The sequence below is a fragment of the Hypanus sabinus genome, chromosome 10, assembly GCF_030144855.1.
Source record: "Hypanus sabinus isolate sHypSab1 chromosome 10, sHypSab1.hap1, whole genome shotgun sequence".
Classification (NCBI taxonomy): Eukaryota; Metazoa; Chordata; class Chondrichthyes; order Myliobatiformes; family Dasyatidae; genus Hypanus; species Hypanus sabinus.
In genome coordinates this window covers 103,691,065-103,714,543 of record NC_082715.1, presented here as the reverse complement: position 1 = coordinate 103,714,543, position 23,479 = coordinate 103,691,065, and the positions used below count along the sequence as shown (strand labels likewise).

At 41.2% G+C, this 23,479-nt stretch overlaps 1 protein-coding gene across 10 annotated transcripts in view; it reads left to right on the top strand.

Annotated features, from left to right (window-relative positions):
• slc2a12 (solute carrier family 2 member 12) overlaps positions 1–23,479 on the top strand; it is an 87,046-nt gene that overhangs the window by 6,298 nt on the left and 57,269 nt on the right. For 8 of the 10 annotated variants that reach the window (XM_059982443.1, XM_059982442.1, XM_059982441.1 and 5 more), the window contains exons 2-5: positions 636–750; positions 1,193–2,521; positions 2,780–2,902; positions 19,026–19,158. In XM_059982443.1, coding sequence (XP_059838426.1) covers positions 648–750; positions 1,193–2,521; positions 2,780–2,902; positions 19,026–19,158 — 1,688 coding nt within the window. In that variant the 5' untranslated portion in view covers positions 636–647. Of the gene's footprint in view, positions 1–635; positions 751–1,192; positions 2,522–2,779; positions 2,903–13,634; positions 13,809–19,025; positions 19,159–23,479 lie in introns of those variants that run through there. The other 2 variants (XM_059982446.1, XM_059982450.1) reach the window with 2 other exon arrangements.

Here is a 23,479-nt window from a genome sequence, read left to right as displayed (position 1 = left end):
TCCTTCTCATTGGGAAATACTGTTGCAAATCCCTCGTTAAGGACCTCATTCACATCCTCCATATCCAAACAAATATTCCCTCCTTTATTCCTAAATGGTCCTACCCTCACCCTAACTATCCTCATGTTCTTCTTTGTGTAAGTATAGATTGCCTTTGGATGTCATTAATCCTACTTGCCAAGGACTTTTCAGGAACCCCCCCCCCCCCCACCCCAACTCCTAGCCTTCCTAATTCCCTTTTGAGTTCTTTTCTAGCTTCTTTATAATCCTTAAGGGTTCTGCTTGATTCTAGCTGCCTACGTTTTATATACATTTCCTTTTTCCTCCTGACTACATTCATCACTTCACTTAACATCCAAGGTTCTCTTACCTTGTCATCTGTGTTCTTTCTTCTGACTGGAACCTGTCCTATTCCCTGTGTAGCTGGTCCTTAAACACCTTCCACATGTCAGAAAACAGTTGTTTCCAAATAACTCTCCCTAGTTCCCACCTAACACTGTTGTAATTTGCCCTGCTCCAATTTAATACTCTCTCAGAAGGTTCATACTTATCCTTATCTATAGCTACTTTAAAACCTAAGGAATTGTGGGCACTGTTTCCAAACTGCACACTTAACTTCATTCTGTTCTTTACAGCAATATATATACATGAACATGGAGTTGGAACTTGAATTGGAAAATGAAAATAAGTCAACTGAGATTCAAAATGATTTTTCATTTACTCGCTTGAACCAGCCTACAACAACAAAAGGTAAAAAGAGTTTTGTGATAAATTTCTCTCCGCTGACTCAATTATCCACACCTCTGCCACCATAACTTTCCTTAATCTCATATATAGATAAACTAACCCAAGCATGTTGTGGAATAGGGTACAATCTGAATTTCTGAAAGTCTATTAGCAAACTAAAGATTTAAAGTAACCTCAGATTTCCGCTTGTCTAATGCATGCTCAAACACACTAGATCTGGGTAGTAACTTACTTCTTCATTTGAAATATCATGTGCAAATCACCGAGGCCTGTGCTTTGGCATCTTTCAATGACTTTACCAAATCGAATAGTCAATCTAATTTGCTTGGTTTGGTATAGATTACATAGGTACAGTTCTTCAAGGCATTGAATGATTCCTCAGTATTTAGCTTAATGGTCATAGTTTGGACTATAATTTTCATCAATAATTTGTATTTTATTCTAGGACCTTTCAGCTTTATCCTCATTGCCGCATCTATAACTGCATCTGTAAGTGGACTTACCTTTGGCTATGAGCTTACAAACATTTCGGGAGCTCTTCTGCAGTTGAAGACTGACTTCAATCTTACCTGTGTGCAACAAGAAGTACTCGTCAGCACAGTCTTAATTGGAGGAGTAATAGGTTCCCTTGCTGGTGGATACATTATCGATCGATGGGAAAGGAGGATAGGAATCATTGTAACGTCTTTGTGTTTTATAGTTGGCAATATCATTATGTCTTCCTCTTCTTCCTACGCAATACTTGTACTGGGCCGCATCATTGTGGGAGCCGCTACAACTTCAAGTGTATTTTCAGCATGTATTTATCTGTCAGAGATTGCACCACCTGAAAAAAGAGGCATGCTGGTTTCCCTGATTGAATTCATGATTGTTATTGGTATTTTGTTCGCATATATTATTAATTACAGTTTCTCAAGCGTTTCAGAAGGTTGGCGGTGGATGTTCGCTATTAATCTCATTCCAGCTGTGCTGCAAATCATTGGTGTCTTCTTTATTCCACCAAGTCCTCGGTTTATGATTAGAAAAGGATACGATGAAAAGGCAAGTCTTATCCTGCAGAAAATTAGATCATATTCCAATGTTGATGATGAACTGACAGCCATCAAATCGTCATTGAGCATTGAGAGCAATTATACATATTGTGATCTGTTTCGGGCAAAGGACAACATGAGACTACGAGTGGGAATAGGGTTTGGTCTGGCTTTTTTCTTGCAAGCTTCTGGCCAACCAAATGTTTTATATTATGCATCAACTATCTTAAAATCAGTTGGCTTTGCAAGTAACACAACAGCGACATTAGCCTCAGTTAGCGTGGGGCTGGTAAAAGTGCTTGGCACACCTTTAGCAATGCTACTTTTGGACCGAATAGGACGCAAAATATTTCTCTACATTGGAAGTGCTACTATGATTGTAATGTTGACCATTCTGGCTATGGTGGTCCATAAAATTCCAGTGCAATTCACAGATGTCTGCAAGTACCCCAATCACACTGATCACTGGCAAGATAATGTCACATCTACAATATCTGGCTATAATTCAACAATAGTCAGCATGTTTGGCGAGCAAGTTGCTTCATTGGAAAATAGAAGCAATTCATTCACAAATCAAAGCAATATGGGAAATACAACAGTGCCATATCAATCCTCCTCTCCATTCACAGGAAGCTCGAAGAAGAATGGAGATGGGAAGGAAGAAGTACCTCCTTTGCTGAAATGGCTGTCCCTTGCTTGCTTACTTTTATATGTTGCTGCTTTTTCCATAAGTTTTGGACCAGGTAAGCATCTCACTGTTGAAATTAGTCTTTCTTGGATGATGTTTTTAGTAGGAAACTTGATAAACTTTATTTTTTAGACTTAGTTGGTTCAATGTATTGTTATACAATTATCACATTGTAATAGTCCTGAGATGAATTCAATTTTCTGCTATGTTAAATATTGGCTGAGACATTTCTCTCATGTCAAAATGATGTGCAGCTATATGTGTAAAATTATTGTGAACAGTATTTAACACAATTTTCTTTTTTTAATTACAGTGGTATGGGTGCTGTTGAGTGAAATATTTCCAGTAGGGATAAAAGGCAGAGCTACATCATTCATAGGATTCTTCAACTGGGCATTCAATCTGCTCACTGCTTTAACTTTTCTCTCAGTGACAGGTAAAGAAAAGCTAACTGTTAGCACCAGGCCTAGATTTTTACATTGATAATCATTGCAGTCATAGTTTGAATTTTTAATTATATTGTTTTGCAAATTACTTTTACAAGTCATACAAAGGTGGACATGGACTTGTGTAGTTTCCCTGCTTGCCCATGCTCACAGCATGGAGCACTGGCACAGACAACAGAAGAATCAAACAAGTGTTAAGATTGGCAAAATGAAAATAGGAGCAATACCAATTAAGTAAATTTAATTGAAACGTACGTCTGGCCTTTCCCTTACCCCATCTTAAACAATGATACAATGCTAGTGGTTTTCCAGTCCTCCAGTAGAATGCATGTAGCCAGTGTAGTTTGTAAAACGGTGTTCAAATCCTTAGCTATTTCTTCCTTGACTCATAAAAGTTTGGAACACCTGTTACCTGGCCCTGGATGCTTACTACATATCAATGCTAAACCCATAATGCTTCCCTCTATCAAATGTCATTTTAACATTCTTCATTTTGCAAACTGCATTCAGCATATGATGCCCCTACATGGACAAAATTCAGATGTATGTACATCACTGTGACAGTTCAGACACTGTGGGCCTATGAGCTTATATTGAGTTATGGGACATAATTGTGTCATTATCTTTGAGTCTAACATTCCTTCTGCACTGTCTTAATTAGTGTTTTCTTATTGTCACAGCTTCTGTGGTTTTTGATAGGTCTCTCCAGCAGTTACATTCTACTGCCTTTTGTATTGTCCAGCTCCATTGATTGCTGGGTTCCCAGTGTGAGCAAGCTTTCAGAGAACAGAAAGAAAACCAGTGGGTGACAGTCAGTCAGATCACCCTCTGCATTCTCTCTTCTCCTGCTGGTAGCAACATGCTTGCAAAGAAGGAGAGGCAAATTCTTTGATTTAACACTGGATTGATGCAGATGGATTTTCTAATTCAGTCTAGGCTGTGACAACAAATCCAATAGTGCAAGTGCAATACTTTAACAAATGGTTATCTGTAATGGAGGATGACTTTTCAAAATCTCCCCTGAGGTGAAATGTGATTAAGAGAAAGCTGCAGTGTAATGTAAGCCCAAAACATAAAGCCAATCGAAAAAGAAACATGGAGTCAGGAGTAAGATGTAACTCTTCATTTTACTTATTAATGCACAGATATGAGTTGGCATGTGGCCTAGTGGATAAGGCTTCGGTCTAGTGATCTGAAGGTCACTGGTTCGAGCCTCAGCTGAGGCAGCATGTTGTGTCCTTGAGCAAGGCACTTAACAACACATTGCTCTGTGACAACATTGGTGCCAAGTTGTTAGTGCCCTAGTACCCTTCCCTTGGACAACTTCGGTGGTGTGGAGAGGGGAAGACTTGCAGCTTGGACAACTGCCGGTCTCCCATACAACCCCGCCCAGGACTGCGCCCTGGAAACCTTCCAAGGCGCAAATCTATGGTCTCACGAGACTAACGAATGCCTATTTATGCCATAACGTATGGCATTCACAATAATTTGAATGTAATACATTACTTAAAGAATGCTTAACCATACAATATATTTATAATATTACTGAAATATTAAATACACTACATATACAAGTATACTATGTAATACAACAACTGTAGACTTCCACAGCATTGTAAATTCTAAAATGTCCCATTCAGGCCTAAAGATTTAATCGCTGTGGAAGTCTTCTTACTCTTGTGGGATAGTGTCTTTCTTGACTGGTGGGGGTCACTTGCTTAGCAGGTGAGGCTCATGGCTGTGAAACAATCTTGGGTTCTGTGGCCTCCTCTGTGGTAGTTGTAGGAAATGACTCTGGAACTGCAGGAAGAGGTCCAGACAGCCCTGGCCACCTTTTTGTCTAGCAATGGACTCTTCTCACAACTTATTGATGTGTCATTTGCAAATGACATCAGACGCAATCTTCACTGTGTAGGAGAGTGGTCTAGTTCTGTCCCTAATTTTACCATGTGCCCACTTTTGATCATCTCTATAGTCCCTTGCAAGGACTGCTTGTCCAGCAGTGAAACATTGAACCTTCTTGTTTGAGGAGCCCTCAGTTTTTTCTCAGCTGTTTATCCTGCATACTCTTTCTGAGACTGGGTTTGAGGAGATCCAAGCATGAGCGCATGGGATAACCCAGGAACGGTAAAGCTGGTGAATTGTTGGTTGTGGAGTGTGCTGCACTGCGATATGCAAGGAGGAAATCAGTGAGCTTCTGATTCTGTGTCAGTGCAGTGTGATCTGCTGACATTGCATGCAGTGCGTTCTTCAGGCTCCGGATAAAACTTTCTGCTAAGCCATTTGTAGCTGAGTGGTACAGTACAGATGTTATATGTCTTATTTCATTCATTTTCAGGAATGGCTGAAACTGTTCCACAACAAACTGTGGTCCATTGTCACTAAGTGTTCTGGAACAGCAGTCTTTAAGATGAGTTTTCCCAACACATCAATAGCACACAAGGCTACAGCGGAGGCTATTGGAAATGTTCTGGCCATTTTGTAGCTGCATTCACTACCACCAAGAAGTTTGTGCCTATGAATTGTCTGGAAGAATCCACATGAATCTTTTGCCACAGCAAAGCAGGCCATTCCTGGAAATGAAGGGGCGATGCTTTGGGCATCTTCTGGGTGTGCTGGCATCCTGAAGATTACAAGGCAAGCTGCTCGATTTGCTAATCTATCCCAAGTCACCAGACAAATACTCAAGCCAGAACTTTCATTTTCACAGTAAAATGAAACAATTAGCTTTCAATTAGCTCTCCAACAATTTAGCTCTCAGCTTGGATGGTACAACAACTCTCATAAAGCAACCCCAGTCAAGGGCAAGTTCATCTCCGAACTGGTAAAAATTAGGGAACTGGAGTTTCTGCTACACAGTCCCTGCACTTTGAGTAGCCATGTAGACCTGAGACAGTGTGGGACATTTTCTGGTTTCCCTTTGGATCATCTCTGCTGTAATAGGGAGACTTTTGATTTGCATTAGGGAGAGTAAATCAAGAAGAGTGTCCTCCTTTGTAAGTTTTTCAGGAATTTCTTTTTCCAAAAGTAAACAGGACAAACAATCAGCATTTCCATAATCAGTTCAGTCTTGTAATTGTATCCTCCAAGAAACAGAGCTAATCTCTGCATTCATGCTGCTGCTGTTAGTGGCACAGCATTCTGTGGATTGAAAATGGACACTAGTAGTTGATGATCTTCAATGAGTAAACTCTCTCTCATACAAGTACGGGTTGAAATGTTTCACTCTCCAAACCAGACTCAAGGTCTCTCTGTCAATCTGAGTGTTATTTTTCTTTGTAGCAATAAGGGAATATGGTGCAAAGGCTACAGAGCATTATTCCTTCAATTATTCCTGACATGTGATATGATTGCACCTATAACATAGTGTGAGGCTTCATAGGCAAGCTTTACTGGACAACATAGATTGTATTGCGTGAGTACAGTGTTCGCCATCACCATTTTCTTTACCTTTTTGAAAGCCAGCTCACATTGTTTTGTCCATTGGTATTTCTTCCTGATTAGTAGAAATGAGTTCAAGGAGTAGAGCACAGCAGCCAGATATAACAGGAAACTGTTATAATAATTGACAAATCCTAAAATCGATCGCAACTATGACACATTCTTGGGCTTGGGGCATCCACCGCTGCATGAATTTTCTCAGTCCATTAGAGTAAATCTTGTGCATCAAAGGTGTGACCACAGCAGGTGATGCCTAGTTTAAAGAAATCACACTTGATGCATTGTGCTCTGAGCCCATAATGTTCTAATCTTTTTAACACTCTCTTGAGAATTTGGAGATGTTCCTTGTCATCCTCACCGGTAACAATAATGTCATCCAGGTAACATTAAGTGCCTGGATAGCCTTTCAGCATCTGGTCCATAGTTTTCTGCCAAAGTGCAGGTGCAGATACCACTCCAAAGATAAGTCTGTTATTGCGATAAAGCCATTTGTCAGGAGTATTTATGGTGAGAAACACTTCTGACTCTTCTTGCAACTCCATCTTTAGGTAGGCCTCAGCTAAGACCACTTTGCTGAAGTATTTCCCTCCAGAAAGATATTATCTATCCAGGGCAGAAGGTATTAATTTACTTTTGGTACAAAGTTGACGGTGACCTTGAAATCACTATAGACACTGACAGACCTATCCTTCTTGACCACTAGGATCAGTGGGTTTCACTCAATCTTGGAAAGAATTCCTTCAGCTTCCAAACAATCTAGCTCATTGACTACTTTATCATAGATGATATAAAGAACCAGGCAGGCTTTGTAAAATGTGGGTGTGGCATTTTCATTTAACACTATCTTATCCTTGATATGTTTGAGTTTTCTAATGCCATCTTTGAACACTGTTGTGACATCAACCAGTACCTTTCATAATTCACTTTCAGTTGACTCTAAAGCCCGGGATGAGGCATGCAAATAGTGGATGGTTGTCCAATTAAGTTGTAGTTGTCTCAGACAATCACAGTCCCACAATGCCGGTCCTCCTGTGTTGACACACACAAGGCCAATGTGGCTTGTTGGTTGTTGTACTTCACAGTTACGAATGTCATTCCCACAAGAATGATCTTTTCTCCAGTACAAGTCCCTAGTTGGATATCTGTGGGCTTCAGTTCTGTATCTTTGAAATGGCATTCAAATGCATGTTCTGGAATGACTGAAACAGTTGAGCCAGTGTTCAACACACACAAAATACTGGAGGAACTCAGCAGGCCAGGCAACATCTATGGAAAAGAGCATAATCGATGTTTTGGGCTGAGACCCTTCAGCAGGACTGGAGGTAAAAAAAGATGAGGGGTCAGAGATAGAAGATGGGGTGAAGGGAAGAAGAAACACAAGATGATAGGTGAAACTGGGAGGGGAGTAAGTGAAGAGGAGCTGGGAAGTTGATTGGTGAAAGAGATACAGGGCTGAAGAAGGGGGAATCTGATAGGAGAGGACAGAAGGCTATGAGACAAAGAAAAGGGGGAGGCACACCTGAGGGAGGTGATAGACAGGTAAGGAAACAATGTAAGAGAGGAAAAAGGGAATGGGAAATGGAGTGAGGGGGGTATGGTCATTACTGGAAGTTTGAGAAGTCGATGTTCATGCCATCAGGTTGGAGGCTACCCAGATGGAATATAAGATGTTGCTCCACCAGCCTGAGTGTGGCCTCATCGTGACAGGGGAGGCCATGGACTGCCATGTTGGAATGGGAAGTAGAATTAAAATGGGTGGCCACAGGGAGATCCCTCTTTTTCTGGTGGATGAAGCATGGGTGCTCGGTGAAGCAGACTCCCAGTCTATTTCGGGTCTTACCGATATACAGGAGGCCACACTGGGAGCACTAGATACAGTAGGTGACCTCAGAAGCCTCACAGGTGAAGTTTCACCTCAGATGGAAAGACTGTTAGGGGCCTTGAATAGTAGTGAGGAGGTGCAGGGGCAAGTGCAAGGATAAGTGCCAGGAGAGACATCAGTGGGGAGGCATGGATGAACCAGAGAATCACATAGGGAGCGATCCCTGCAGAAAGCAAAAAGTGGTGCAGGGAGAGGGAAAGATGTTTTGGTGGTGGGATCCTGTTGGAGATGATGGAAGTTATGGAGAATTATGCGCTGGATTAGTTTTCCCAGTCCTGATGAAGGGTCTTGGCCTGAAACATCAACTGTACTCTTTTCCATAGATGCTGCCTCACCTGCTGAGTTCCTCCAGCATTTTGTGCGTGCTACTTGGATTTCTAGCATCTGCAGATTTTTTCTTGTTTGAGCCAGTGTTCAATCCCACTTTTAATTAATTTTCCAGTCATTTCTGGAGTAAACCATATTGCTTGTCTATTGTTAGATCTGGCAATGTAAATTTCCAGTCCTTTGTTGCTCTCAGCATTATCAGATTTTTCTCAACATCATGCAGATTAGTGTTATTTTTGAAACTGCAACTTGACTTTTTCTCTTTATCTCATCCCTGTGCAGTCTGTTTATTTTTGTCTGCCCAACATGCTCTTTGTATATATGTACTACTTTATTGCATTTTCTGTCAGTGTCGCCTTCAGGCTCTGTAAGGCACTCGTGAGACCACACTTGGAGTATTGTGTGCAATTTTGGGCTCCTTATTTTAGAAAGGATATACTACATTGGAGAGGGCTCCGAGAAGATTCACAAGAATGATTGCAGGAATGAAAGGGTTACTGTATGAGAAATATCTGGCAGCACTTGGACCGTATTCCCTGGAGTTCAAGAGAATGGGGGGGGGGGGGTTCTCATAGAAACATTCCAAATGTTAAAAGGCCTGAACAGATTAGTTATGGCAAAGTTATTTCCCACAGTAGGGGATTCTAGGACAAGAGGGCACGACTTCAGGATTGAAGGACATCTTTTTAGAACAGAGATGCGGAGAAATTACTTTATAGACAATAGACAATAGACAGTAGGTGCAGGAGGAGGCCATTCGGCCCTTCTAGCCAGCACCGCCATTCACTGTGATCATGGCTGATCATACACAATCTTTACCCCGTTCCTGCCCTCTCCCCATATCCCTTGACCCCACTATCTATAAGAGCTCTATCTAACTCTCTCTTGAAAGCATCCGGAGACTTGGCCTCCACTGCCTTCTGGGGCAGAGCATTCCACATATCCACCACTGTCTGAGTGAAAAAGTTTTTCCCCATCTCTGTTCTAAATGGCCTACCCCTTATTCTTAAACTGTGGCCTCTAGTTCTGGACTCACCCATCAGCGGGAACATGCTTCCTGCCTCCAGGGTGTCCAATCCCTTAATAATCTTATATGTTTCAATCAGATCCCCTCTCATCCTTCTAAATTCCAGTGTATACAAGTCCAGTCGCTCCAATCTTACAACATATGACAGCCCTGCCATTCCGGGAATTAACCTTGTGAACCTACGCTGCACTCCCTCAATAGCAAGAATGTCCTTCCTCAGATTTGAAGACCAAAACTGCACACAATACTCCAGGTGGGGTCTCACCAGGGCCCTGTACAGCTGCAGAAGGACCTCTTTACTCCTATACTCAATTCCTCTTGTTATAAAAGCCAGCATGCCATTAGCTTTCTTCACTACCTGTTGTACCTGCATGCTTGCTTTCATTGACTGATGTACAAGAACACCTAGATTTCATTGTACTTCCCCTTTTCCTAACTCGACACCATTTAGATAGTAATCTGCCTTCCTGTTCTTGCCACCAAAGTGGATAACCTCACATTTATCCACATTAAACTGCATCTGCCATACATTTGCCCACTCACCCAACCTGTCCAAGTCACCCTGCATTCTCATAACATCCTCCTGACATTTCACACTGCCACCCAGCTTTGTGTCATCAGCACTAATGTTACTTTTAATCCCTTCATCTAAATCATTAAAGTATATTGTAAACAGCTGCGGTCCCAGCACCTAACCTTGCAATACCCCACTGGTCTCAGACTGCCATTCTGAAAGGGACCCGTTAATTACTACTCTTTATTTCCTGTCAGCCAGCCAATTTTCAATCCATGTCAGTACTCTGTCCCCAATACCATGTACCCTAATTTTGCCCACTAATCTCCTATGTGGGACTTTATCAAAAGCTTTCTGGAAGTCCAGGTACACTACATCCACTGGCTCTCCCTTGTCCATTTTCATAGTTACATCCTCAAAAAACTCCAGAAGATTAGTCAAGCATGATTTTCCCTTCATAAATCCTTGCTGACTCGGACTGATCCTTCTACTGCTATCCAAATGTGTTGTAATTTCCTCTTTTATAATTGACTCCAGCATCTTTCCCACCACTGACATCAGGCTAACCGGTCTATAATTCCCTGTTTTCTCTCTCCCTCCTTTCTTGAAAAGTGGGACAACATTAGCCACCCTCTAATCAGCAGGAACTGTTACTGAATCTATAGAACATTGGAAAATGATTACCAATGCATCCACGATTTCTAGAGCCACCTCTTTAAGTACCCTGGGATGCAGACCATCAGGTCCTGGGGACTTATCAGCCTTCAGACTCAACAGTCTATCCAACACTGTTTCTTGCCTAATATAAATTTCCTTTAGTTCATCTTTTACCCTAGTTCTTTTGGCCACTATTACATCTGGGAGATTGTTTGTGTCTTCCCTAGTGAAGACAGATCCAAAGTACCTGTTCAACTCATCTGCCATTTCCTTGTTCCCCATAATAAATTCACCCATTTCTGTCTTCAATGGTCCATTGATCTTAACTATTTTTTTGCTATTCACATACCTAAAGAAGCTTTTACTATCCTCCTTTATATTCTTGGCTAGTTTACCTTCGTACTTCATTTTTTCTTGGCGTATTGCCTTTTTTGTTATCTTCTGTTGCTCTTTAAAAGCTTCCCAGTCCTCCGGTTTCCCGCTCATCTTTGCTATGTTATACTTCTTCTCTTTTATTTTTGTACTGCCCTTTACTTCCCTCATCAGCCACGGCCGCCCCTTACTCCCCTTAGGATCTTTCTTCCTCTTTGGAATGAACCGATCCTGCACCTTCTGCACTATTCCCAGAAATACCTGCCATTTTTGTTCCACTGTCTTCCCTGCTAGGGTATTGTTCCATTGAACTTTGGCCAGCTCCTCCCTCATAGCTCCATGGTTCCCTTTGTTCAACTGTAATACTGATACATCCGATTTTCCCTTCTCCTTCTGAAATTGTAGGTTAAAACATATCATATTATGGTCACTACCTCCTAATGGTTCCTTTACCTCGATGTCCCTGATCAAATCCAGTTCATTGCACAACATTAAATCCAGAATTGCCTTCTCCCTGGTAGGCTCCAGTACAAGCTGTTCGAAGAATCCATCTCGGAGGCACTCCACAAACTCCCTTTCTTGGGGTCCAGTACCATTCTGATTCTCCCAGTCTACCTGCATGTTGAAATCCCCCATGACAACTGTATCATTACCTCTGCGACATGCCAATTTTAACTCTTCATTCAACTTACACCCTACATCCTGTTTGGGGGCCTGTAGATAACTCCCATTAGGGTCTTTCTACCCTTAGTTCTATCCATACTGACTCTACATCCCCAAATTCTATGTTCCCCCTCGCAAGGGACTGAATATCATTCCTCACCAACAGAGCCACCCCACCCCCTCTGCCAGTCAGTCTGTCCTTTTGATAAGATGTATAGCCTTGAATATTCATTTCCCAGGCCCTGTTCGCTTGAAGCCATGTCTCAGTTATTCCCACAACATCGTACTTGCCAATTTCCAACTGAACCTCAAGCTCATCTACTTTATTCCTTATACTTTGTGCATTCATATATAATACTTTTAATTCGATACTCCCCTCTCCTTTCATATCAATTCCTATTTCACTTGGCCATACTGTATGATCTCTTCTTGAGCTTTCTACTCCATTGATTCTGTTGTCCTTTTTAACTTTTCTTATTTTCACTTTCCCTTTAACTCCATCCTTATATTTCCAGTTCATCCCCTCCCCCTCCCTCCCCCCCCCCCCCCACTACTTAGTTTAAACATGTATGTTGCAGTGGCAAACCTGTCTGCCAGAATGCTGGTCCCCCACCTATTAAGGTGCAACCCATCCCTTTTGTACAATTCATCCCTACCCCAAAACAAATCCCAGTGGTCCAAGAATGTAAATCCTTGCTTCCTGCACCAGTTCCTCAGCCACACATTCAGATCCATTATCTCCCTGTTCCTGCCCTCTCCAGCACGAGGAACTGGAAGCAAACCAGAGATAACCACCCTGGAAGTCCTGCTTTTCAGCCTTCTTCTGAGTTCTCTGGTCCCGCTGCAGAATGTCCTTCCTCTTCTTCCTGATGTCATTTGTGCCAACATGCACTACCACTTCTGGCTGTTCACCTTCACCTTTGAGGATTCCCTGCAATCGGTCCGTGATGTCCTGGATCCTAGCACCAGGGAGGCAACACATCATCCTTAAATCTCGCCTGTTGCCGCAGAAACCCCTTTCCGTACCTCTTACTATGGAGTCCCCCACTACCACGGCTCTTCCTGATGTCTGACTCCTCGGCTCTGCTTCTGCACCAATTTTCGGCTCGCAGACCTGTCCGCTTCTCAGAATGGCAATATCTTCTGTCCTGATAGCTTCCAAGAAGGTGAACCTGTTTACAAGAGGTATATACCCTGGGGTCTCCTGTACTTCAAGCATCCTTTCCTTCCTCATCGTCGCCCCCTTTCTCTCTTCGGTATCCTTGGTGTAACGACCTCACTGTAGGTCCTGTCCAGAAAACCTGAGGTCATCCAGTTCTTTCTTCAGTGCTGCAACATGCTCCTTCAGAAGCTGAATCTGTCAGAGGATGGTAAATCTATGGAATTTGTTGCTATGAATGGTTGTGGAGGCCAAGTCACTGGGTGCATTTAAGGCAGAGATAGACAGGTTCTTGATTAGCCAGGGATTCAAAGGGTATGGGGAGAAAGCAGGGGAGTGGGGATGATTGGAAGAATTGGATCAGTCCATGATTGAATGATGGAGCAGACTCAATGGGCTGAATGGCCTACTTCTGCTCCTATATCTTATGGTCTTATGGTCTTTAAACCTGCATTGTTGTATGTAAGCCACTGCCACCAACGTACTACAATTTTTTCACCTGGGGTGGTTTCCCTTTTTATGTAGCAATTTTGTTCATGCTAACTTTCACGCCTGACTACAACTTAATTTCATCCCTGGCTGCTGCTTCCATTGATACAGCAATTTCAACTGCTCTTTTAAATGTGAGTTGTGCGTCAGTCTGGAGACATTTTTGAATGCTTTCTTATAAAATTCCACAGATTTAATGACCTCTCAGTGCATCATTAAGCCCACCACTGAAATGACAATACTCGGACAATTTCTTCAGTTCAACAATATACACCGAAATGGCCCCTCCTTTTTGATTCCACTTATGAAACCTAAAGCATTCTGCAATCAACAATGGCTTCAGTTCTAAATGTTCCTGCAATATTTTCATGATATCAGCAAAGCCCATTTCAGTTGTTTTGGTTGGAGCAGTGAAACTTCTAAGCAAACGGTATGCTCTTCTACCAATTGCACTCAGTAAAACTGGTATTTGCTTCTCATTGGCCATTCCATTTGCTTTAAAATACTGCTGAATTCATTCAGTAAACATCATCCAGTTTTCTGTTGTGCAGTTGAATGCATCTTTCTTTCTGACGTACCTAACTACTTATTAATTTATTTGTTACTATCACCCAGTACATTCTGTTTAGAACCCGTGAATTTTGTCTGTTTTCTGCCTTTTTTTAAACTTAAGTGTCTTGCTGTGGTTAAGCAGATAGGTAGTCACCTCAGGGTTGTTTTAAAACTTAGTCATTGCCATTGTTATGTTTTGTAACTCCAAAACATAAAACTAATCGAAAGAAAAACAGAACTGGGAATGTATATGGTATTAATTTTACTTTTCAGTGAGGCAAGCAAATACGACTTGGCAATGTAATGATGTATGCTATTCTCCTCTTTTTACATATTACTCGAATGTTGTTGAAATATTAATTACACACAAAAGCTTGCCGGGGGAACTATTTACCATGTAGACTTAACGCCTGTAACCAGCCAGATGTCACATCAACACTGTCTGGCCAGTTCGAACTTCACAAAGTCCATAGTTTTTACAGCGTTCATATCAACAGAAAGCAAGCAGGTTTGTGTTGTCATTCAGGGGAATAATGTGGCAGATCTGCAGCGTGAGGCTGGCAAATATGCTCGGAGCATCAAACCTGTCTCCATTTCTGACCACTCATATGCTAATACTGTAGTGGTAACCTGGAGTAACATTCACATAACACTCAATGAGCTTCCCTTTTTTATATCTACTTCGTATCTATTTAAACTTGTCTGCCAGCATATTGAATTGCAACCCCTATCCCCCGAATTATTCCTAACAGTTCACTTCACCATAGGTGAGCTTTGTACAGATGTAACAAGTCAGAAAAAAACATGTAACAAAAATTCTACCTCGGAATACAAGAAGTAGAAAGTGAGGCGGACCATCCAGCACTTATGAGCCAGCTCAGGTATTCATCAGTGTCATGGCTAATTTTGTTCCTCAGTGCCATTTTCCAGCACTATCCCAGTATCTCCTAATTGCTTTTTATCCAAAGAACTATCAACCTCATATCTGTTTTGAATGAAGAGTGACCGTGCTTCCACAACCCTCCAAATTCCAAAGTCTCACCACCCCTTAAGTAAGGATATTTCTCCCTGCCTTCCTAAAAGGCCCACGCGTTATTCTTTAACTCTACTCCCTGTCAATGAACCTCTCATTCAGGGCAAACAACCTCCCTCTGTCCAGTTTGTCAAGCCCTGCAAGAAACTTGTAGGCTTCAATGAGATTGCCTCTCATTCTTCTAAACTCCTTAGTCCCTGTCTACTTAATATCTCCCACATGACAAACCTATCATCCCTGGGGACAATCTAATTCCAAAATCCCCAGTAAAATAGAACAGAGAACGTAGAACAGTACAGCATAGCTTTAAAAAGGTTGGCACAACATTATGGTCCCTTTGGCCAATCTATATAAAGCTAGCTCATGATCAATCTAACCCTTCTCTCCTAATCAGTCTATAACCCTCCATTTTTCTTACAAGTGCATTTCTAAGATACTTTTAAAATCCTATAATATCAGCCTCTGCTACCGCCCCTGACAGTGCTCTCCAGATACCTACCATTCTCCGTGTATGAAACCTACTTCTGACATCTCCCCTAAACTTTCCACCGCTCAGCTTAAATGAAATGTCCTCTGGTACTGGCCATTGCTGCCCTGGGAAAATACTTTCTCACTTTAGTTAAATCTCCATAAAGTCCAGGCTTCAACTACAAACTATGTGCAATTTGGCTAATACATCTGATGATTTAAATTGGAATAAAATATTCAGCTAGGTATCACAATATCTTTAGTATTTGCAGAAGTCCATACATATCAGAAGTCCCTTTTAAAAAAAAAGCTCGTGAATATTTTGAACACTTAGGGATATATAGTGACAAATCAACGTTTGCTGTTTCACAGACCCAGAACATGGTGTACTGTGATAAATCACTCTGTGTGACAACTCTGTAGATGTGTAGCAAGGAGCTGATTGACTTTCTGTCTAGCTCATGTTACCAAATGAGATCTTGGCTAAGAGAGTCAAATCACTTTGTCTTCCAGTTGTAAAGCTCCAGATGTAAATGCCAGATAAGCTGGGACACAGAGTTATATCGTTATAGAACTGGCATTTACAATTATATAAATTATCTGCTCAGGGTTTTTAAAAGTGAATCAGAATCACTGGCATATGTCGTGAGTTTTTTTTGTTTTGCTGCAGCAGTACATTGCAATACATAATAATTAAAACTATAAACTACTATAAAAAGTACAGGTTGAGTACCCCTTATCCGAAATGCTTGGGCCAGTAACCTTTCAGATTTTGGAATACAGTACATAATAAAATAGCTTGGGATTACCATCATTTCTGACTGAATTTATGTGCAGAATTTGTCTTACACTTGTTCGTCACACATAGGTACTGATATAGCCATTCAGCATGTTAGATTTTCATCAGCAACAACCTTGGCAAACTCATTAATGAATTTCATGAATAGCACATTTTTAAAGACTTACCAATCTTTAAAAATTTAATGCTGTGCCTTTTCTTAAATTTCTGCAACCAGCCTGCTGAATATTCACAATTACCTTCAATTTCCTGCTCATCGTGATAGATCATTGCTTGTTTCATGATCAGCATAATGTTCACTTGAACACTGATGAATCTACCCTTTCAATACATGATCAAGATCTTTTACCACTCTCTGCAGTATATAACAATTTTTCATTGACTTCTATTAATTACGTATGTGAGGTGACTTCTCAAAACTGTCTGTAGCGTGCAGAGACCTGTGCATCACCTGGAAACCTTCCCAGTGCCTTCAGGAATTTTCCATTTGTGACATCATATCAGTGCTCAAAATAATTCTGGATTTTGGAGGTGTTCATGTTTTGGAATTTTGTATTAGCAGTAGTCAATCTGTATAGATAGTAAAAAAATAAATTCATTAAGTAATGACAGTGAGAGCAAAAATATGTAATGACATAGTGTACATGGGTTCATTGCCCATTCAGAAATCTGATAACGATGGGGAAGAAGTTGTCCCTGAAATGTTGAGTGTGAGTTTTCATGCTCATGCTCCTCCTCCTTGATGGTAGGAATGAGAGGAGGGTGATAGAAGTCCTTCGTCCTGGATGCCACATTTTTGAGACATCTCCTTTTGCAGGTGTCCTGGGGGCTGAGGAGGCTGATGCCCATGATGGAGCTGGCAGAGTTTACAACTTTCTACAGCTTTTTCCAATCTGTGTAGTGGCTGCTCCATACCAGGCAGTGATACGACCAGTTGCAATGCTCTTTGTGGTACATCTATAGAAACTTTCAAGTATCTTTGGTGACATAGCAGTTCTCCTCAAACTCCTAATGAAACGTAGCTGCTCTTGTACCTTCATTGTAATTGCATCGATATGTTGGGCCCAGGATAGATCCTCAGAGATGTTGACACGGAGAAACTTGAAACTGCTCCTCCTTTCCACTGCTGATCCCTCAATGAGGACTGGTGTGTGTTCCCTCGACTTCCCCTTTCTGAAGTCCACAATCAATTCCTTAGTCTTACTAATGTTGAGTGCAAGGTTGTTGCTGCAACACCACTCAACCAATTGATTTACACCGCTTCATCACCATCTGAAATTCTGCCAACAATAGTTGTGTTGGGTGTTTTGAGCTGTGCCTGGCCACGCAGTCGTGGGTGTAGAGAGAGGAAGACAGTGGGCTAAGCACACATCAGTGTTGATTTCAGCAAGCAGATGCTATTTTCAATCTGCCCTGACTCTGGTCAGCCAGTGAGGAAGGCAGAAATCCAGAGTGAGGTACAGAGGATCAGGTTCAGGAGCTTGTTGATTAGAACATGAATAAATGCAGATGGAGGACTATTCAGAGATGCACTCCATGATTCCTTTGTATCCTCCCTAAACTTCCCACTAGATGATTGTCCTGTTCAAGCAGAATCTACCAATCAACAGCTGAATGGAAGGAGAACAGTCCTTACTTCAATGATCCTTGGAATACTGCCCAATAAAAGCTCATTAAAAGAACAATTTTATCATTAGTTTGGAGAGTGCCTATACTTGTTCATTGCAGCTGATTATCAAAGTGCAGAGCACTGCATCCCCTCCCACACTTCAGCAGCGTAGCTGGATATGCAAATTAACCACTGTCCTGACTTTCAACTATCTTAAAAAAAATTACTTAATTTACTGTAAGATCCTTTTCATTCATTAAGATATAATGATTTTTATAGTTGTTTTTCTTTTATACCTCATGCATTTATAATCTCATGGTCCCAGCTAGGCTCCATATCAACTGTAGTTTGAAATGAAGTCCTGCCCTGTTGGGGGTAAACTTGAACGAAAGGGAACTGGAAATGTAAGACAATATTTCCAGGTGACATTGAAGTGCCTCCAAACTCTTCACATAATCATTTTTGTTTCAGAAAATTGCATGTAAGAGACTATTGGCTTCTCATTGCAGAACATTTCGTTGCACTTCAAAACAAACTTTTCATAATTTTGAGTGCGTTGAGGCACTTAAACACGATAAGACAGCACAGAATCCAAATTCCTAACGTCTGCATTTATAAAGGTCACATCTGGATCAGTTCAGTTGCAAATGAAGGGAATCATAGTCCTGCAACTCAAACATTCAGTTAGCAAACCCTTCCAAAAATCTGTGGATGCTGGTTGAAACGAACCTTCCAAACCTGGCAACAATTAATTTTTTTAGGAGGTAAACATTAGAGGGTGATTTAGTAGGGAAATTGAGCTGTGAGACAATCTTGCAAGCTTGCTGGATGGGGGATTGGGCTGAAAGCAATGAGTAGTTGATGTTTTTTATATTCTTGTCAAATAAAGATCCATAAACCAGCATTAATTAACTACTTGTTCAAAATATAAAAATCTCTGATGTTTTAAAAATCACTTTTATAACTAGCTGAAAGGAATTAAGGGTGGATTTACACTATAAAAGTCACTCCTGTCTAATTATTCTGACATTGCTGTAGTGAGAATTTAGTCTGTTATTAATTCATCATAAAATGTCATTTCAAGATGAAATATAACTTGCGTTATTCTTTGCTGATTCCAGAATCTATAGGCCTGATGTGGATGCTTCTGATGTATGCAATACTGAGTTCCGCTGGGCTGATTTTTATCTTTTTCTTTATACCTGAGACTAAAAATCAAACACTTGAGGAAATATCTGAGCAACTGAGCCAAGGGTAAGTTATAATGAAATATTTAATATATAATCTGAGTGGAAGAAGGGATCAAACCAACCTCAGTACAGGCTAACAATTCACCTATTGGTTGATAAGATCCCTGTAAAATTTGCAGCACAGAAATGCCAGGCAATCGCCATCTCCAACAAGAAATTGCAACAACACATCTTTCAACAACATCCAGTGTTGTTACCATTGTGAAGTTCCCCATATTCAACACCTTAGGAACCTCCAGTGACCAGAACTCAATTGAATCAGCTGAGTAAGTACTGCAGCTATAAACACAGGGCAGAAACTGGATATCCTGAGGGAAGTGATTCAAGCCCTAAAAACAAGCCACTCACCATTTACAATCAGGACTGTGACAGCATACTCCATGTGAATGTAACTTCAACAGCACTCAAACTGTTTGACACTGTCCAAGACAAAGCTGTCCATTTGATACCTTATCAGCCCACCTAAACATCTATGCTTTGAGCAGCAGCAGACAGTAAGTAACGTCTACATTGCAGTTACTCACTTCACAACTCCAAAACGCTTCACAACTCTGATGTTTTCTAACTCTAAACAGAAAACCAATTGCTAGAAAAAGACAAAAGCCCAGGAGAACAGACCTTAGTTTCACTTCACGAGGAAATCTGCAGATGCTGGAAATTCAAACAACAACACTCACAAAATGCTGGTGAACACAGCAGGCCAGGCAGCATCTAGAGGGAGAAACGTCGACATCGCTTCTCCCTATAGATGCTGCCTGGCCTGCTGTGTTCCACCAGCATTTTGTGTGTGTTATTCTTAGTTTCACTTTTTACTTTTAGTGAGGTACACGCATATGACGTGGTGGCATGAGGGCATGTGCAATTCACATCCTATTACATATGACCCATAATGAATTGCTTAAACAAAGAATGCTTAATCAAACAACATATTTACAATATTATTTAAATATGTCTGAAATATTAAACACACAACACTACCCCCACTTAGCTATAAACTCCAACTTCATTTAAAATGCATCTCAGCTCATAGATACAGTATATTCTTATATAATGCAACTACTATATAGACATCCATAGCACAGTAAATTTTAAAATGCTCCATCCATCCAGGCCTAAAGATTTAATTGTTGTGGAAAACTTACTCCTGTGGGGTAACGCCTTTCCTTACAAGTGGTAGGGGTGGTTCACTGTGCTTGGGAGGAAAGACTTGTAGCTGTGCAACAATCTCATGTTCTGGGACCTCCTCCATGATAATCATTGGAGTTGACTCTGGGACAGCAGGAAGCAGTTCTGAAAGCTCTGGACACTTTTCTTCTGGATGTGTTGGCATCCCGAACAGCGCATAGCAAGCTGTGCTGAATGATGTGGATCATATTGTGTGAGCACAGTGTCCGACATTTCAATTTTCTTAATCTTTTGGAAAGCCAATTGACACTGCTTGCTCCATTGTAATTTTTTCCCGATCTGTAGTAATGAGTGGAGCACAGTGGCCAAGTTTGGCAGGAACCTTTTATAGTAATTGACAAATCCTAAAACAGGACTGCAACTCTACTAAGTCCTTTGGCCTCGGGGCATCCAGCACTACTTGAATTTTCTCAGCACACTTGTGTAATCCTTGTGTGTTGATGATATAACCTCAGTAAGTGACGTTTTATTTAAAGAATTCACACATGTGTTGTGCTCTGGGCCCATAACCTTCTAAGCTTTGTAACATTTCTTCCATCTCCATCTGCAAATAGGCCTTAACTAATGTGGTGAACTACATATACCTGTCTGGACATGTCCCTCTGCTGACTGCTCCTGTGGCTCCTCCCACAGACCCCTGTATAAAGGCGATTGGAGGCACTGCTCCTCCCTCAGTCTCCAGGATGTTGTGGTCACATTTGCAGCTAATAAAAGCCTATCTTTTGCCTCCTGTCTCGGAGAGTTATTGGTGGTGCATCACCTAAGTCCACTATTCTGAAGTGTTTTCCTCCAGAAAGTTTTGCAAATATATCCTCTATGCTGGACATAGGGCATTGATCTACTGGGTTGATGGTGATCTTAAAATCACCACAGATCCTGACAGACCCATTCTTCTTGGCTGCTGGGACGACTGGCATTGCCCATGGCACCTCTCAAACTTGGCATGAATTCCTTCAGCCTCCATGTGATCAAGCTCACAGGCAACTTTATCGCAGATGGTATAAGGAACCAAACGGGCTTTACAAAAATTGGAGTGGCATTTTTATTTAAAGCTATTTTACCCCTGATATGTTTGGGTTGTCCAATGCCACGCTTTAATAATGCTGTGGCATCATCCAGTACCTTTCTTAATTCAGTTTCAGTTAACTCTCTTGCAGAGGTTGTGGCATGCAACTGGTGGATAGATCAATTTGTTTTGGCCAATCATGTCCCCACAATGCTAGCCCTTATGGTTTTACCACGTACAAGACCAATGTGGCTTGTTGGTTGTTTGATTTCACTGTGACAAGTATCATTCCCATCAGTATCAGTTGGATGTCTGCAGACGTCAGTTCAATATCTTTGAAATGCCATTGAAACTCATTTTGTAGAACAACTGAAACAGCCGGTCCAGTGTCCAAATTCATTTCAATTCATTTGCCATTCACTCCTGGTGTAAGCTATATTGGTTGTCTCTGGTTTGTTACATACTACAAAGTCCAAGGCTTGCTCATCACTCTCATCATTATCATATTTTGTCATCAACAGCAAGCAGATCAGTGTTCTTCTTGAAACCGCAGCTTGACTTTTTATCTTTCCCTCTTCCTTATGCAGTCCATTTATTTTTGACTGCCTGACATACTTTTTGATTGCATCCTACTTTGTGGTATTTTCTGGAAATTTAATCTTTAAACCTGCATTCAAAGATTCAAAGTCCATTTATTATCAAAGAATGTATAAATTATGCACCTTGAGATTTGTCACAAAGCAGAAAACCCAAAGAAACCAGTTAAAAAAAAGAAAGGCCATAACCACTGCACTGAGAAAGAAGACACACACACACACACACACACACACACACACACACACACACACACACACACACACACACACACACACACACACACCCCTCCCCCCCCAAACGTAACGGCATTCGGAAGCAGGTTGAGTCCTTATATCTGCTCCCCAGAGCAGCTGGAGTATACCCAAGCCTCGATCTTAGTTCAACATGTTAGTGGGCCAAAAATGCCACAAAACTCACACAGATGACACCCAACAGAACAGCTCACAGCTTCAGCACCGCAGAGGGAGAGCGAGGGAGATCAACCCGACCCTCACCTCTGGTCCTAACACTCAGGCTTTCCAGTCTATCTGGAGCAGCATTTTAATTTGTCCAAGCACTGGGTAGTGCCTCATTGTAGCAACCAGATGCCAGTACAGCGATACACCCAGACTGCACAGCCTGAAGCCATTCTCGATCTGGCATACACCAAACAGAGAACCTGGCAGAAAAGTAACACAATCTGTTTGGTCAGGCAGGATCCTGCTTAAATGTTGCAATTTGGCTCGGGCTCACATTCAATCCTGACTGCAACTGAATTGTTTCTCTGTCTGCAGTTTCCATTGATACAGCTTTAAAACTGTTCTTTTAAATATTCAACTAGGAGCCAATTTTGAATGCTTCCTTGTAAGATTCCACAAACTAAGTGATCACTCAGTGAATCATTAAGCCCTTCACTGAATTCCAATACTCAGGAAAGCTCTTCAATTCAGCCATCTCTGCTGTAATGGACTCCCCTTCCATTTGATTCCACTAATGACACCTAAAGCATTCTGCAATCAAATTCAGTTTTGGTTCTAAATGAACCTGTATAACTTTGACGATATCAGCAAAGATCACTTCAAATGGTTTTGTTGGAGCAGTCAAACTTCTGAGCGAACTGTTTGCCTGTAAACCCAATGTTCTTCATAAAACAGGCAACTGCTTCTCATCAGCTATTCCATTTTCTTCAAAGTACTGCTCAATTGCTCAGTATATAAAATCCAGTTATCTGTTGTATAATCAAAGATGTCAATCTTTTCAATGTAGCCAGTCATTCCTGCTTTTTAAAATGTTATTATTATTATCATCATCACCTGGTGCTCACTGTTTATGAACTGAGAATTAATTAGTTTTCTGCCTTTTTAAAAACTTGACCTTGTCTTCCCTTCCGAGGAACCTATGTTGTTCTGCTTTTCTTTTAACTCGAATGTCTTCCAGTACTTTTTTTTAAACTCAAGCATCTTGCAGTGCTTTGGCAGGTAGGTTGTTGTTTCGGTTTTGTTTAAAACTTCTTCGTTGCCATGGTTATGTTTTGTAACTCCAAAACATAAAGTAGATT